We start from the raw sequence: 16,034 nt of genomic DNA, 5'->3' as shown, positions 1-16,034 counted from the left end.
GGAAACCGTAGCTTGTCCTAATATTATTCAGCCCTTACCTCCATATGGAAGGAATTGGACCATTATCAGGCCATAGAGTGGAAGCACGATGATGATGCTAAGGCCTACAGGAAGCTGGTCTCTCAACAACGAGTGTTTGTTTTCTTGTTAGGGCTGAACCCTGTATATGAACCATTGAGGGTGCAAATCCTAGGAAGCAAAGAATTGCCTATGGTACACGAAGTATACTCCCTTGTCCAATCTGAAGAAAGCAGGCGGAGTGTGATGGTTACAGCTGAGGGGGAGCAACAAGTTGCCTTGGCTGCGATGAATAACAGCTCAACAGGAAAGAAAGGTGATCCTAAGAAGGCAGATGATAAAGATAAACTATTTTGTACCCACTGTAGACGGTCACGACATACACGTGACACTTGTTGGGACATCCACGGGAAACCCAAGTGGGCAGCAAAGAATCAAGAACAGGGTAAAGGTCAGTTGAAAAGAACGAGCACAGCACGTGGCAACTCAAGACACTCAAGTTACTGGTACTACCCGAGACCGCCCTAATAAGCCTGACCCCAAGGAGGGTATAATGAATTCATTCAGAAAACATCTGGAATCTTATGGTAGGACATTGCGGCAAATGGACAACTCAGTCACTGGTACTCCCTCTACTTCTTTTGCATCTACTTTAGGTAATGTGGCTTTTGCATTCCATGTCACTCCCACAGATTCCCCTTGGATCATTGACTCAAGGGCCTCAAATCACATGACCAGTAAGCCTAACTTATTCCAGCCTTATAGCCTTTTGTCAGGAAGAGATAGAGTGAGACTTGCAGATGGTTCTTTTTCTTCTATTGCAGGTCAATGATCAATATCCCTTCCCCATGGCCTCAACCTGAATTGTGTATTGCATGTCCCTCAACTTCCCATAAACTTGCTTTCAATTAGTAGCATTGCAAACTTCTTGAATTGTAGTGTGACCTTTTTTGCTAACTCATGTGTATTTCAAGATCTAACTTCTGAGAGGACGATTGGAAGAGGAATCCTAGTGGACGGTCTCTACATTCCCGACAACAAAGCTGGTCTCCGTGTCATCCTCAGAGTCGCATAGTCAGTCAAATAAGAGTCAAATTTTGTTGTGGCACAGTCGTTTAGGTCATGTTTCTTTCGAAATAATAAAATGTTTGTTTCCACTTTTATTTAAGTCATGTTCAGTGTCAGAGTTCATGTGTCAAATGTGTCAGTTGAGTAAACAATGTAGAACAACCTTTCATTCAAGCAATAAAAGATCAAATGTTCATTTTCATGTTGTGTATTCTGATGTATGGGGGCCTACAAATGTGATCTCTGAGGGCGGATATAAGTACTTTATTACATTGATTGATGATTACTCTCGCTACACATGGGTAATCCCTATGCGCAGCAGAGACGAGGTTCCAAAGATAGTGAACGACTTCCAAAGGATGGTATTCACGCAATTCCATGTTGAAATACAGATCTTCCAATCCGATAATGCGAAGGCATACTTCATGGGGAGCTCAATGAGTTCTTCGCCTCCCATGGGTCTATTAATAGAAGCTCATGCGCCAGAACACCACAACAAAATGGTGTTGCAGAAAGGAAAAACAGACACCTCCTTGAGGTAGCCCGTGGGATGATGTTACACATGAATGTCCCAAAAAGGTTTTGGGTGGATGCTATACTTGCAGCTATGTATGTCATCAACCGCATGCCCTCCAGAGTATTGAATTACATAGCCTCTCATCAGTTACTGTACCCCCAGTCTCCTTTATTTTCCATCCCCATGAGTCTTTGGTTGTCGGGCCTTTGTCCATGATTTGTCTCCCTCCAAAGGTAAGTTAGACCCTCGGTCCATTCCTTGTGTCTTTCTGGGATACCCATCCTCTCAAAAAGGGTATCGGTGTTTTGACCCAGTTAGTCGTAAACTTTTTGTGTCTATGGATGTGCCCTTCTTTGAGTCAGAGCCATTCCTCCCTCCTTCTCCTCAGGGGGAGAGTCATAGTGTGGAAAAGGAGAAGCAGGTTCGGGTACCTCTTCCTTCTATTCCGGACCTCACTCCATTCCGTGTCTTCCAACGTACTCATCGAAGAGATCAGCAGTGTGATAGAAATGTGGAGCAGCCAAACACTAAGCAACTGACATCATCAGAATCCCATGAGGTAAGTCCAACCCCTAACCCTACTCCCACTATGGACGACCTAGACATCCCTATTGCCCAACGAAAGGGAGTCAGGTCCGGCACTACCAAACACCCCATTACTCACTTTGTTTCCTATGACCACATTTCTCCCTCGTACCGAGCCTTCCTATCGGTAGTTGACTGCATCCCTGTTCCCAAGAATGTTGCAGAAGCCTTAAAATACCCTAAATGGATAGATGCCATGAAGGGATCCTCCAAAGGGGAAAGAGCCTGTGGGGTGCAAATGGGTGTTCACAGTTAAGCACAAGGCAAATGGAACAGTTGAAAGGTACAAAGCAAGACTAGTAGCTAAAGGGTACACACAGGTATATGGAGTTGATTGTGATGAGACTTTTGCTTCGGTGGCTAAGATGAACCCGATTAGGGTTCTGCTGTCCTTAGCTACTAACTTTGACTGGGATTTGCATCAACTGGACATAAAGAATGCCTTCCTGAATGGTGACTTAGAAGAAGAGGTATGCATGGTTCAACCTCCTAGATTCTGTGCCAAGGGAAGTGAAAACAAGGTGTGCAAGCTACGGAAGTCTCTCTACGGCTTAAAAAAGTCTCCCAGAGCCTGGTTCAGTAAGTTTCACATGGCAGTTCAAGAGATGGGGTTCCAACAGTGCCAGTCTGATCATACACTCTTTGTCAAGAGATATCAGTAGTAGGTTGTCGTATTGATAGTGTATGTAGACGATATCATCATTACAGGGAGTTGGAGCTCAGAGATACAGAATTCGAAACAATTCCTTGCATCCAAATTTGAAGTGAAAGATCTAGGACTCCTAAAGTATTTCCTTGGGATCGAAGTTGCCCATTCAAAAAGGGGTATCTTTGTCTCTCAAAGGAAATACACCCTTGATCTATTACGGGATACAGGTAAATTAGGTGCAAGGCCGGCAGATACTCCTATGGATGTGGACCACAAGCTAGGTAACTGTATTGGTGAACCGCTGAAAGATGTAAAGTAGTTCCAAAAGTTAGTGGGAAAGCTGATCTATCTATCCATGACCTGTCCAGATATTGCCTATTCAGTTAGGGTTCTGAGCCAGTTTATGCACTCTCCTAAGAAGCCACACATGGAGGCAACAAAGAGGGTCCTTAGATACTTGAAGAAACATCCAGGAACAGGCCTATCGTTTAGTAAACACAATCACCTAAAGGTGAAAGTCTTTACAAATGCTGATTGGGCAGGAGTTGTGGATGATAGAAAGTCCACTAGTGGGTATTGCACATATGTGGGAGGGAATCTAGTGACCTGGAAGAGCAAGAAGCAAAGTGTGGTAGCAAGATCAAGTGCAGAAGCTGAGTATAGAGCTATGACACATGGGGTGGCTGAAGTCCTTTGGCTAAAAAACCTTCTAGGTGAACTTGGAGTTGTTGTTCATAGTCCTATGACTCTTTACTGTGACAACAAGGCTGCAATAAACATCGCTAGCAACCCAGTCCTACATGAGAGGACCAAGCATATTGAGGTGGATAAGCATTTCATAAGGGAGAAACTAGAAAAAAGGGAAATTTGCATCCCTTATGTCAACTCCAAGGAACAACTTGCTGATGTCCTTACAAAAGGACTTCTGTGTTCGCGGCACAATGCGTTATGTGACAAGCTGGGCATGATAGACATCTTCAGCCCAACTTGAGGGGGAGTGTTGTAAGGCTTAATTGTTCTTTATAACTTCTGGTGGTAGGACAGTTTCAGCTACTAGCCCTTTTTTCTTTCTTATACTTGTAATTTCATCTCTTTTATAAAGATTAGTATAAATAGAAAACTGGCGGCAGCCAGTACTGATTTTCTCCTCTCATCCGTACCTCTCTTTCTCTCTCTCTCCCTCTCTCTCTCTCTCTCTCTCTCAATCACCACAAGTGACCACAGTAAATATATTAGGCTACATTTTAACTAAAACACAATTTAGGGGCAGAAGTTCTATCAAAATGCATTCTGTCATGAAACCCAAGGATTTTACACTTCCCCCCACCCCCACCCCCCACCAAAAAAAAGGATGTTCATAATCATTCAAATTGTGGAAAAGACGCTTAAGATCCACAAGCTTCTGGATTTTGCACAACACAAATTTTGGAACCAAGGCTCCATTTGAGGAGTACAAAGACAAAAATGTTCAGTACAAGGCAAATCTGCCTGGTTCATAAAACTGCAAAGTTGGCTTGTTTTGTAATGATAATTTTGTACTTTTGCCAAATGATTTTTAGTTGTGATAGGTACAAACATGAAACGTGAGACTGGAACCCACCTTTTTATATTGACCAACTTTGAATGCAAAGGTTTGCATCCATACACTTTTTTGATGCAAACTTTGCTTTCATTTTGAATGCAGACATGTCTTGGAATCTGTGTTTGCTGTCAATTTCAAGACAAATACATTCTTACCAAACACCAGCAAATCTGAACCTGCATATGATATATGCACTGAACCAGCATTTGCACTCTCCCCAAATGGAGCCCAAAGAGCAGAATTTGAAAGCTGAATTGCCTCCTTGAATACTGCTCCTAATTCCTCTTCCCCCCGGCCCAAAGACAGCCTTATAAAACAAGGATGCAACCTCCAATAAATGAGATAAACTACTCAGAAAGAACTATGTATGGCATAATCTTCTAAAAACATAGTCAGAGATATAATAGTTAATAGAAAACATTCAAATTTGAAGTAGAAACTATGCATAAAAGGCCCAGGGGTGATTGCTAGGGGTGCTGAGCACATTTTTATAACATTCTTTTTATTTATTTAAACATTAATAAATTTTAATTTTTACCAATAAAAAAACTACACATGGAAGGTATAGCTAATTAGTAAATGAGTGGCTACCAATAGTTCTCCCGTAATGTATGGGATGATTCCAGAGAGGATCTGAGGAGCACATCGATAAAGATCATAGATAACTTCATGATAATCAAGTTGACTGTTCAGAGAACTCTTATCCCCTGACATTGATGATATAAGGAACTGCTTTATGCCAGGTTCAAGTTTTCCTGCACAATGTTCTATAACATTCATAGCGAGCCTCCGTGCAGCCATAGAAACATCCTAGTGGCACAAATTTCAAAAAATCAACTCTGTAAAAACAGAAGTTGCAGGAAAGTAGAGTCTTAAACATGACAATAATAGAACACTAATGACTAAACACATGGACATTTTCAGCAGAGAGATAGCAGGGACTCACACTTCTTCCTCGGCCTAAAACAGATAATACAATAAGTAACACGTTCTCCTGAACATCCTCACTCTCTTCTATGAGAAGTACCATAATTGTCTGCATTGATGTAAGGACATTTTCTGGGTGATCATCACTGCACGTATGGAAAAAAAAAAATCAATAAAAACATTGAAGATATCCCCTGATGATCATTGCATTCACTAAAAAGTAAGAACCACCAGAAATAACTTCCCCAATATCCAAAACACAAAAACACAAAATAGTTTTACATCCAACAAGTGGCAGTCTAGTCTATAGGGACTTCCCACTCCAAGAATCCATCTGATTTTTTTTTTTTTTGAAATAAATTAACTGATTTCATTAAAAGAAAAAGAGGTACACAAGAAGGTGTACAATTACAAAACAGGGGCCAGACCCCTGAGAATTACACAGGTGGAATTTTATCACAATACAAGGTCTCCAGAATGACACCAAATTTTGCCAATCCACCTGCAATGGCATTTAACCCCCTTGGAATCCAGTACAGAGAAACATTCATAGGAGCCAATAGGTCCCTTGCCTCTGTTAAGAAGTGACTAAGTCTCCATGGTCCAGCCTCCTGTTGTCCTAACCATTTTATGGTATTTGCTGAGAATCCATCTGATTGCATTGACAGAATCACTCTCATGGTTAAAGAAGAAAACTTAAGTTGCTTTGCAATGTGAGTTCCTGTGAGACCTAAGCTCCTATAGAGCTACCATCACCAATGGGTCCAATACATGACCCAAAAATTTGCTTCCAACTGGACTCAAAAAGACTCTCTATTCCAGTTGGCTCAAGGTTCCTGATCAAGCTACTATCAAATTGGAGTTTAGTGCGTCTTTCAACAGGAGGTGGGAAAACAGCTCTAGGAGAGGATTAGAATATCAGGAAGACTTCAAACAACATCCTGCCATTGGCCTTGGGATTTTTTTTTTTTCTTTTTCACTAGAATTTTACCGTGCCATCATGCCAACCCATTACTTGTAGATAGAGAACTTAGTCCAAACCTAGGATACCTAACCTTCATCGGCAACTGAACACTGTTACGCCCATCCCAAAAAAACAACTATTCCTTAATATTATCTTTCTCTTTTTCATTCATAAAAAATGAGAAAATAAAACAAATATCCACTTGTTCCTTGTGTCCAATAACAGAGCTTTACATTAACTTGTATGCCAAAAAATACAGGACACTTAGAAAATTAAGGTGGATTAAGTGACTGTCAGCATTTAGCTTTGAAAAAAGGGCAAGAGAATTGATGAAAGTTAAAAATATGATATCAATAGAAACAAATTTTTTCTAGATTCATGAGAATTGCTAACCATTTGAGAAAAAATCAAAAAGACAAGATACTTGATGCAAACTTAAGGTGCCTTACATCATCATCCAAGACTTGTCCCAACAATATGGGATTAAATACATGAATCCTGTTTCGCCATTCCAGTTCAAAGCCATATCCATCATTAAATCATAAGCGTTTAAATCAATTCTTACTACTTCCACCCAAGTCCTTTTCGGTCTGCCCCTAGCTCTTCTATCCCCTTCAACTTGTAACAGAACTTTAGACAGTCTTCTACACACATGACCAAACCTTCTCAGTCTACTTCCTTTTTTCATTTTATCACTCATTGGAGCTTCTCCCAGGTACCTGCCTATGACTTCATTTCTGATCCTGCCCTTTTCTAGTTTTACCACTCTTCTATCTGCTCACCTTACAACTGTTTTATAGAATTTTTCCTCTTGACTGAAGTGGTATTCGCCTATCACCTAAGACTCCAGATGCACCCCTCCATTCTGCCCATCTTTCTCTACTTCTACGAAAGGCAACCTCCTCAATCGCACCTTTGTTATAAATTATTGAACTAAGCTAATGGAAGAGGTCACATTGAGTTATCTTTTAGTCTTCAATCCTAAGGTCACATTGAGTTTTCATTAAGAAAACTTCAAACTACCCCAAAAGGAGTAACAGGCCAATAAAGTACAAGCTCATTTGGCTCAAAAATGAATCAATTGGATCACAATATAATTCCCAGCACTGGTCATTCCATTACAACCTTTCTCTGACAGCACCCAACATGGCTAAGCATCAGCCAAACTATTGGCACACCTAGGCACCCAATTCAATGAGCTGTACAAATTGCTACCTAGCTTAAGTTACTATCTCACTAAAGGGCTAACACCCCAAGGGAATTCACCACCAGCCTTCCTCCAAGAGATAAGTTTGACAGTCACCCTCTACCTCCGGTTCAGTCCAACCTATCAAAAGCAACCAATTTCAAACCTTGAATCAAATCCAACAGTTCTGCTTGTAAGGAATTGCTATAACTAATAGGGCCTTAGGAGCTGAGAAGAATAGTACTATTATTATTAAATTAGCATTTCATATATTATGTTTCGATCCTACTTATTTTAAAACCCCTTTTTTTCTAATGTAATTGTCAATAAAACTAATTTTGCATTTAATCCTTTGTTATTTCATCAGTTAATAGTTAATACTATCTCATCAGCAAACATCAACCAATGTGAGACCTCTTGAAAATGTTTGGTCAATTCATCTATGACTAGTGCAAAGAAAAATAAAAAAGACAAAGACACTTGATAAAATCATCTATGAAATCAATAGAAACAAATCTTTTCTATATTCATAAAAATTGCAAACCATTATAGAAAAAACAAAATAACAAAAGAGACAGAATGCAAAATTAAGATGCCCCAAATACATTTGTAAAATAACCAGCATCAGAGATGATGAGGGTCAGATTGTAGCTCTATTTTCTGGTCCTATAGGGTGGGGAGATTCAGTAAATGCAGAACTCCAAGTTGTGTTACAAGGAGCAGAAATTGCAAAAGAGTTGGCAGTGGAGCATTTAATGATTGAAGCTGACTCCAAATTGGTTATTGGATGGCTAAAAGAACCAGAGATGGCAGCCTGGCCGTACAGGGGGGCTTTGAGAAGACTTAAGTGGCTAACATCAAATATTTCAGTCACAGTTCAATGGGAAAGAAGATCAGCAAATGGGCTGGCGGACTTCCTAGCTAAACAAGGAGTGCATAGGAATCAGCTCTTTTGGACTCAATTGTAAGCTTTATGATGTAGTTTGGAGGCTGCACCTCGCGCCTCTTTGTGGGGAACTGTATGATGTACACTTAGTTCTTTAATTAATAAAATTATCATTATCTATCAAAAAATAAAAAAAAAAAAAGAACACCAGCATCATGCGATGTAAGCATACTGGCTCTCAAATGAAAAGGACAAAGTTGAGAACAGGGATACTTTTTGCTAATACATTATACATGGAGCTAGGGGTATTTGACTTTTGCCTTTTTATCAAAAACTTATTTACCAGTAATGAGTTCTGGTGCAAGCAGTTCTCATTCATAAAATTGCCATTTAAAGAATTGAACATACCTGGCTACAGCAAAAAATGTACTGAACATTTCATTCACTAGATCGTCACATTCGAGATCCAACATCACAACACAAGACCTATACCTTGCAAGAGTCTCCAATATAACAACTCTCCTTCCAAATGATGGACCATTGATATCACCTAATCCACTAAAAGTACCTACAATCAAGTGGAAAATGTCCTGCAAAAGACAATCTAACCCAATTAGGTGAAAGTGAATTAACAAAATTAACAAAACCAAAGAATGGTTCAAAACATGGCAGTAAGCCCATAGAACAACAACATAATCCCAGTTGCAACAGTCAAACTTTTACCCTTAGAACATCATCACTATAAGGAGCTTCAGGTGCAGAAATTCGGATTATCTCACAAATGCAGGTTGCCACAAGAAGTTTGACATCCCTGTCTTGATGTTTCAGCAGTTCTGGCTTGACTAGTGTATTAAGACATGGTTGCATTGACTCCAACATTGATGATGATGGAGACTGATCCAACTCAGATAGAAAACTTGCAGCTTGCTGCACATTCGAATCAAGATTAAGTCACCTCAAAACAGACTCTCCAAAAAGAAAGGCATCATTTAACTTTTAAACAAGAAGATAGTAAATATCAAATTGCGGATGCTTGCCAAAATACCAAAAAAAAAAAAGTCTTACAGTGGCATAGCAAGGAATTTTTTCCAGCAGAGGTCATTCAATAATTTATCAATGTATCAAAAATAATTTCATGCATTAAATGATTTAACTTAAAGTAAAAAATAAAAAAATAAAATCTTCAAAATGCCAAATATAAGGAAAAAAATTCAATACATCAATCACACTTCAACAAAAAATGATAAATGTCATTTTACAATTTCCTCTAATGAATGTATATCTTAAATAAGACCTAGATAGAAGTATAAAAGAAACCCGTAAGGTATAATTCCAAAAGGGAAAATTGAAAGCATATAGAATTGATAAGTGAGCAACACAATTATGAGTAAGAAAATTAGAGAACCTGTATCTTTTTTTTTTACCAGTAACAGCAAACTTTATTAATGATATGAAACTATGTGAAACTTTAGGCTCCGTTTGTTTGCAATAAAAATGCCGAACCGAGGTATTTATGTACTCCGGTTCATGTTTGCGAGCATTTGTTTGATGCGTAAAAAAATAATGATTATCAGAGCAAAAACACATTTTCTGACACTTTTGTACTCTGAAAAGAGAGCAATACTGTACCTATTTTTTTATACAATTTTGTGCTCTCTTAATAATTAACTACTTTACCAAAGTTAAGGCATTAAAGCATATGATATTTGGAGCATTTAATGATGGGCCCACACTTTTGCACCGATTTCAAACAAACAAGATGAATGCAAAAACGATTTAAAATGTGAACCGTGTTTGCATTCATGAACCGAAAAATGGGTAAATATGTAGTGTACATATTTGCGTTTGCATTGCAACCAAACGCAGCCTTAGGTACAAAAGGGGGGAGGTAAAAAGTCTTAACTCCCCACCAACAGAATACAATGGAAAAAAGTCAAAAGTTAGCCCAAAAGAAAGATTCCCTATTCACCCCTTGCTTGGCTAACCCATCAGCAAATGAATTAGCAATCCTCTTCACCCGGCTGTATTGCAACACAATATCCCTACTCAGCCATTTGAATTTTTTCTTTTCATTGTTATAACTCCACAAGCCATTGTCTTCTTCCTTTAGCCACCTAATCGCTACCTCCGAGTCACCTTCAAGGACCAAACATCTAATATTCAACTCCCTTACTCTTTGGATACCTTCTAAGGCTGCAAGAACCTCAGCCCTAAGAGAGTCTCCTTCTCCAATTGGGCCTGAAAACATGGCAATGTTAACCCCATCCTCATTCCTAAACACTCCCCCAAATCCCAGAAGGCCCTGGGTTCCTAAAACAGCTACCATCAAAATTCAGTTTTATGAACCCAGAGGGAGGAGGGGACCAAGAAGGACTATGAGTCCTCTTACATAGAGCAGAGGAAGCTATCTCTTTCCAATTTCTTACCAAATCAGCCACAGAATAGCTTGAGAACAGCTCCATAGTTTTCAGCCAATGGGCTACCCATAACAGAATTAGATCTAATAAGTTTTTCAAGGTTCTTTCCTTGTTTGAAAATATTCGTAAATTTTTTTCTTCCCATAGTGACCAACACACTGCTGCCCTGATGCTTCTCCACATAATCTTCCCTCTTCTTCGGCCATCTAAAAAAAGAAGAAGAGAACAAGCTTTGGGTGCTCCCAGGGGGAATCAAAATACACCCAAAGAGGGAAAAAACCCACTCCCATACTGTTTTAGCAACCGAACAAGTAACCATAAGGCGGTAACCAGTTTCCCCATCAGCTTTACAGAGAGTACACCTATTAGGAAGTAAACAAGAATTGGGTCTCTTTTTTTGAAGTAGGTCATTTGTGTTAATATTTTCCAAGAAAGTTTCCCAACAAAAACTACCAACCCAAGGGGGAATGGGCCTACTCCAAATTAGTGTGGTAACTAAGTTCTTGATTTTAACTTCATAACAAGTCTTGCACCAAAAAGTAAGAAACTTACATTGGAAACTCATGTGCATAAGATATATAATTGAATTAAAAAGAGAGATGGGGAAATTTTGATGTTAAGTGGATTTTCAAGTATCTCAAGGGCACTTCTAAACTATAATAATGTTTTGGTGTTAGTAAACTTGTGTTAAAAGGATCCATAGATGCAGATTGGAAATTTTGACTCCAGGAAGTCCACATTGAGATACTTGGTTACTTTTGCAGGTGGTGCAGTGTTATGACAGTTCAAACTACAAAAATGTGTGGCCCTATCTACTACTAAGGCTGAGTTTTGATATTGCTACCAGTGAGTTGCGGATGAAGTTCTTTGAAGAACTAGACTTGAAGCAAAACAGGTGGTTCACTGTGACAATCAAAGCGCCATCCACTCAAGCAAAAATCCCAGTTTCCACTCCAACTCCCAGCATATAAATGTGAGATATCATCAGATCAGGGATATTCTTGAAGAAAAGGTGTTGCTCTTGAGAACATTTGTACCAACAAGAATGGATCCAACAAGAAGACAAAATGTCTACCCCTTATTGAGCTGTGCATAAGTGTGGCTGGTTTAGGCTTAATAGAGCCTTCCTCATGAATTGGGAGGAAATTTATTAGGTTTTCCCTCCTCAATCCTCATAAAGAGGTGGGACCCACTCATGTGATGGTTCTTTCCTTGCCCATCATGTGAAGGACTAGACAAAGTAAAAAAGTGTGGTGACTTATGGTAAAGAAAGAGACAAAAAGAAAGATAAGGTCTTTTGTCTATACAAGAAGACATCATTATGTTGGGTTTGTGAGCATCCATGAACAACTTATATTGTTTTTTGATAATAAAAAACAACTTATATTGTTTCTTTTCCATCATTTCTTGGTGTGATTTCTCCATTTTCTCTTGTAACCCACTTGTTAGTGAGGTTATTGATGCTATCCAAGAGAGCTCATCACTCTTGATGTGTATGCTTCTAATTGTTACTAAAAAGATTATTATAACCCATTATTCTTGTTGATAGTGGAAGATAGTTGGGCATCGGTCTTTATAGCTTGCACCCTAACATTGAGGGGTTTTCCATATAAATATTGGTGTTCCTATGATTGCTTTCTTTGTGTTTTTTATTTGTCTCTACTACTTTGTGATTGTTATTTGCTTGGTGTTGAATCTCCTTTATTTGCACAAGGAAGACAAAGAGGTTTATTTCCCCAACACCCGCTCTACATTCATGCTCCCCAAGACCCCAACACTCTTGTTACTATAATACCTTAAGAATATAAAAAAGGTTGCAACCTATCTGTCAAATCTCAAAACCCCTCAAGCATAGTGAAGATTGTTTCTGTTCCATTCATTCCTTGACCTCAACTTCAACTGACTTTAACCACCATTGTCTCTTCCCAGCGAGGAAAAACACCGTGGAACTGCCAACTTAGAACTAGATTGGCCAGAAAAGACAAAGGTATGCTAAACGAAGGACATCTTCCGTCCAAGGCTTAACTTTCTCAGTACAGCTCCATCAGTTAATGCCACTAGGAGTTGAACAGAAAGAGTAAAATGTCCAAAACGCTACCTTTTTATAGTTAAGACTGCGTATTTCGACTATGCCCTAGTCCAATCTAAATTTCTCGAAATTACATCAAAACCTCGAATTTTTGCACTTGAGTGAACAAAATTAAAAACAAAGATAGAAGAATAACCTGGAACAAAGAACTGGTCGAAGCAACACGACACTAAAAAGCCATGAATATGCAAGAAGGAAAAAGAAAACAGAGGAATACACAGGCACATAACCACAAATGCGAAGGTTTGGGAAGAATTTAACAAGGAACACAAAGAATCAAGCGACTGAAAATTACAACAAAGGCTTGCCTTTAAAAGCTTGACAAGAGCATCTTTCGAAGCCGGAGGGTTTTCGAGCTTCGATCCAACCTCTCTCAGCTGCTGTTGAAGCTTTTGCGCCATTTCCGTCAGCGAGAAAGGAGCTCGAAACCAATTCGAGATCTCACACTAGGAGACCATCTAATCGGTACAGAGACGAGCCGAACCGGAGGGTTTTTTTCGAGGTTTTGAAAAGAAGCGAAAAATGAAGTGGAGAACGGGAGATGAGATGAGGTGAAAATGAAATTAAAAGAAACGTCTTCTACTTCCACGACTTTTATCTGAAATCCTGATTTCTATGACGAAACCATTACACGGATTTTAGAAAGAGAACATGCATACATAATTTTACAGGGGTTTAGTTCGTCTTGTTGTCCGTACTCGGACAGCTCGACACTTAACAAGTTTCAAACCTTCCAATTTACCCTCATTGGTTGCTCCAAATTACAAGGGGCACCGCACGTGACAGGTTGATCGGCGTTTGAAGTTTGAAGTTTGAACCCACTTGACTTGACCATTCGTATGCAGTCAACTCAGCTCAGCTCTTATAATCAATTCCAATCATGTGGCTAACATACGAGGTCAGACGTGGGGTGGGGAGGACTACATCCGAAACCGAACTCCAACTACACCAACACCGCCCGCTCGACGCTCGTTTGTGATTTGTCTCACGTTAACAGACAGATTAGTATTACGGCCACCACGTCGGATTGTGCAAGTTATCGAGATCTCACGAGATGGACGACAAATTTTTGAACTCGCCGTTATTATTTTTCCAATTAGGGATCTAAGGATCACGACATGTGGCCGTGTTCCACGTTGTCAGTCTGAAGCTTACCAACGTTAGCTTAAGCTAGGGGATACGGTTATGAGACAAATGTCAGACCGATTAATCTGGAAGTTGCATGCAGAACTCAGCTAATTCACCGAGTACCTGCTCTTATTAGTCGTGGAATTCTGTACTCTAACCTCTAGTGCCCGCACTACAAATTAGCTTATAAATAAAAAAATTAAAAATTGTATTAAAAAATATAAATAAAAATGAGAATGAAATGTAAAATTTTTTTTGGACTAAAATTATCTTCTATTTATTTGTTTGATAGAAGATATAAAAGTCATTTTATTATAATTTTTATGGTTACTAAAATATTCATAATTGTGCATTTAGTCAATATCTAATGATAAGGGTTGAAAATGTAACTTTAATTATTATTTCCCATCTCATTTAATTCCCTCTCATTAAGTCATAATTAAATTATTAACTCCCAATTTCTCTTATTAAATCTTATATTTAAGTTATTTTTTACTAATAAATGCTACTAATAAGATCTATACCAACATTTTTAACAACATAAACCCATATATTTTAAAATTGACTTAAAAACGAAACCATTCTTTGTCAACTGGTGTTTAATATATTCAACCATCCAAATCAACCTATGAAGTCGTAGGTTGATATTTTTATTAATCAAGTTAAACTTACAAAAATGTAATTACACATATTTATGATATTTTTATTAACCAAGTTAAAACAATAAGTGTAATAAACAAAAATTAATTTTAATAAAAATGAAATACATAATTTAAAACTGACCAAAAAAGAAATTATTTTGTTGTTTGAAAAGCATCAATAATTTAACTTTTTGGGTCAAGTGTATTAACATTCAATGTCATAAATAAATAATAAAAACTAACAAAATATAAAAATACATAAAATTTGCAAAAAAAAAATCCAACCACATGTATAATATCATATAGTTATCATGTTAAACAAAAAGTAAGTGTGATATATCAAAATTATTTTACACATAGAAATAGAAAAAAAAATTGAACACATCTATAATTATATATTTACACTACTATTTAAAATATGAATAAAATTGTGAAACTTTTTTTTACTAAAATACTCATTTTTTAATTTAATCCCTATTTAATTGTGACGTTTAAATTGTAAATTAAACTACTACTATTCACATCATTCCCCTCTCTTTAAATCGTACATTTTTTAAAAAAAACAAAAAAAAGATACACAAAAAAGAAGAATCTAGCAAATTATTTAGGCCTATCAATAATACTTGAAACTTCAAAATTCAATCCAGTTATCACATATTTAGATAAGGTGTTTATGTAATCATATATGCATTTTGCAATCTACATCCAATTAATAATAAAAAACAAAATAAAAAATGCATATTTATAAAAAAAATATGGATACATTATTACTATCATCATCATCTAAAATTGCCATGTGCAAACTACATGTACGCTTAGTAGTTAAATATAAAAATACATATAACATACCTAAAACATAATTAAACAATATCTATTGATAAAATATATATTTACACACATTGAATATATGTATAACCTTAAATACATGTGAGACAGTTTAACTCATTGGACAATTCGATCTCTAGTCAGTTTTTTAAAACATTGGGTTAAACAAATGATTACAAGAAAGCAACTGTAAATGGGTCCAATTCAGATCCGATATACCTACATCCAAATCTCATCCTATTAAAATTTAGTCCAATTCAGCAATTATTCACCAAAGTAAAATGGAATCTAAGGCTATGTTTGGTTTGAAGGAAAAAGTAGGGAAAGGTAAGAAAACATTTACAAAGCTTGTATAGGTTTTCTTACATTTCCCTACTTTTTTCTTTCAAACCAAACACAGCTTAAGTGATTACGTGAACAATCCACATTCGAAATCAACTATTCAAATTGGAGCTTTGACCTTTTATACCAACCCATAATGATAGAGTTTACAGAGAGATGAAAGCAAGATTTCTTTATACACATACTACAATGCAGGTCATGTCATACTCC

General features: G+C 37.6%; 1 protein-coding gene across 2 annotated transcripts in view; it reads right to left on the bottom strand.

The window, feature by feature from the left end:
* Nucleotides 1-13,521, bottom strand: part of LOC148878515 (sister chromatid cohesion protein PDS5 homolog A-like) — a 45,378-nt gene extending 31,857 nt beyond the window's left edge. For both annotated transcript variants that reach the window (XM_088955869.1, XM_088955871.1), the window contains exons 1-5: nt 13,197-13,521; nt 9,106-9,309; nt 8,791-8,972; nt 5,366-5,492; nt 5,011-5,229 (exon numbers count right to left, since the gene is read on the bottom strand). In XM_088955869.1, coding sequence (XP_088811995.1) covers nt 5,011-5,229; nt 5,366-5,492; nt 8,791-8,972; nt 9,106-9,309; nt 13,197-13,289 — 825 coding nt within the window. In that variant the 5' untranslated portion in view covers nt 13,290-13,521. The remainder of the gene's footprint in view (nt 1-5,010; nt 5,230-5,365; nt 5,493-8,790; nt 8,973-9,105; nt 9,310-13,196) is intronic.
* Between the last annotated feature and the right edge of the window lie 2,513 nt (nt 13,522-16,034).

Source organism: Nelumbo lutea, chromosome 1 (genome assembly GCF_056320005.1).
Source record: "Nelumbo lutea isolate HS-2025 chromosome 1, American lotus-T2T, whole genome shotgun sequence".
Taxonomy (NCBI): Eukaryota; Viridiplantae; Streptophyta; class Magnoliopsida; order Proteales; family Nelumbonaceae; genus Nelumbo; species Nelumbo lutea.
The sequence above is the reverse complement of the archived record's forward strand: the minus strand, read 5'-3'. Positions and strand labels throughout refer to the sequence as shown.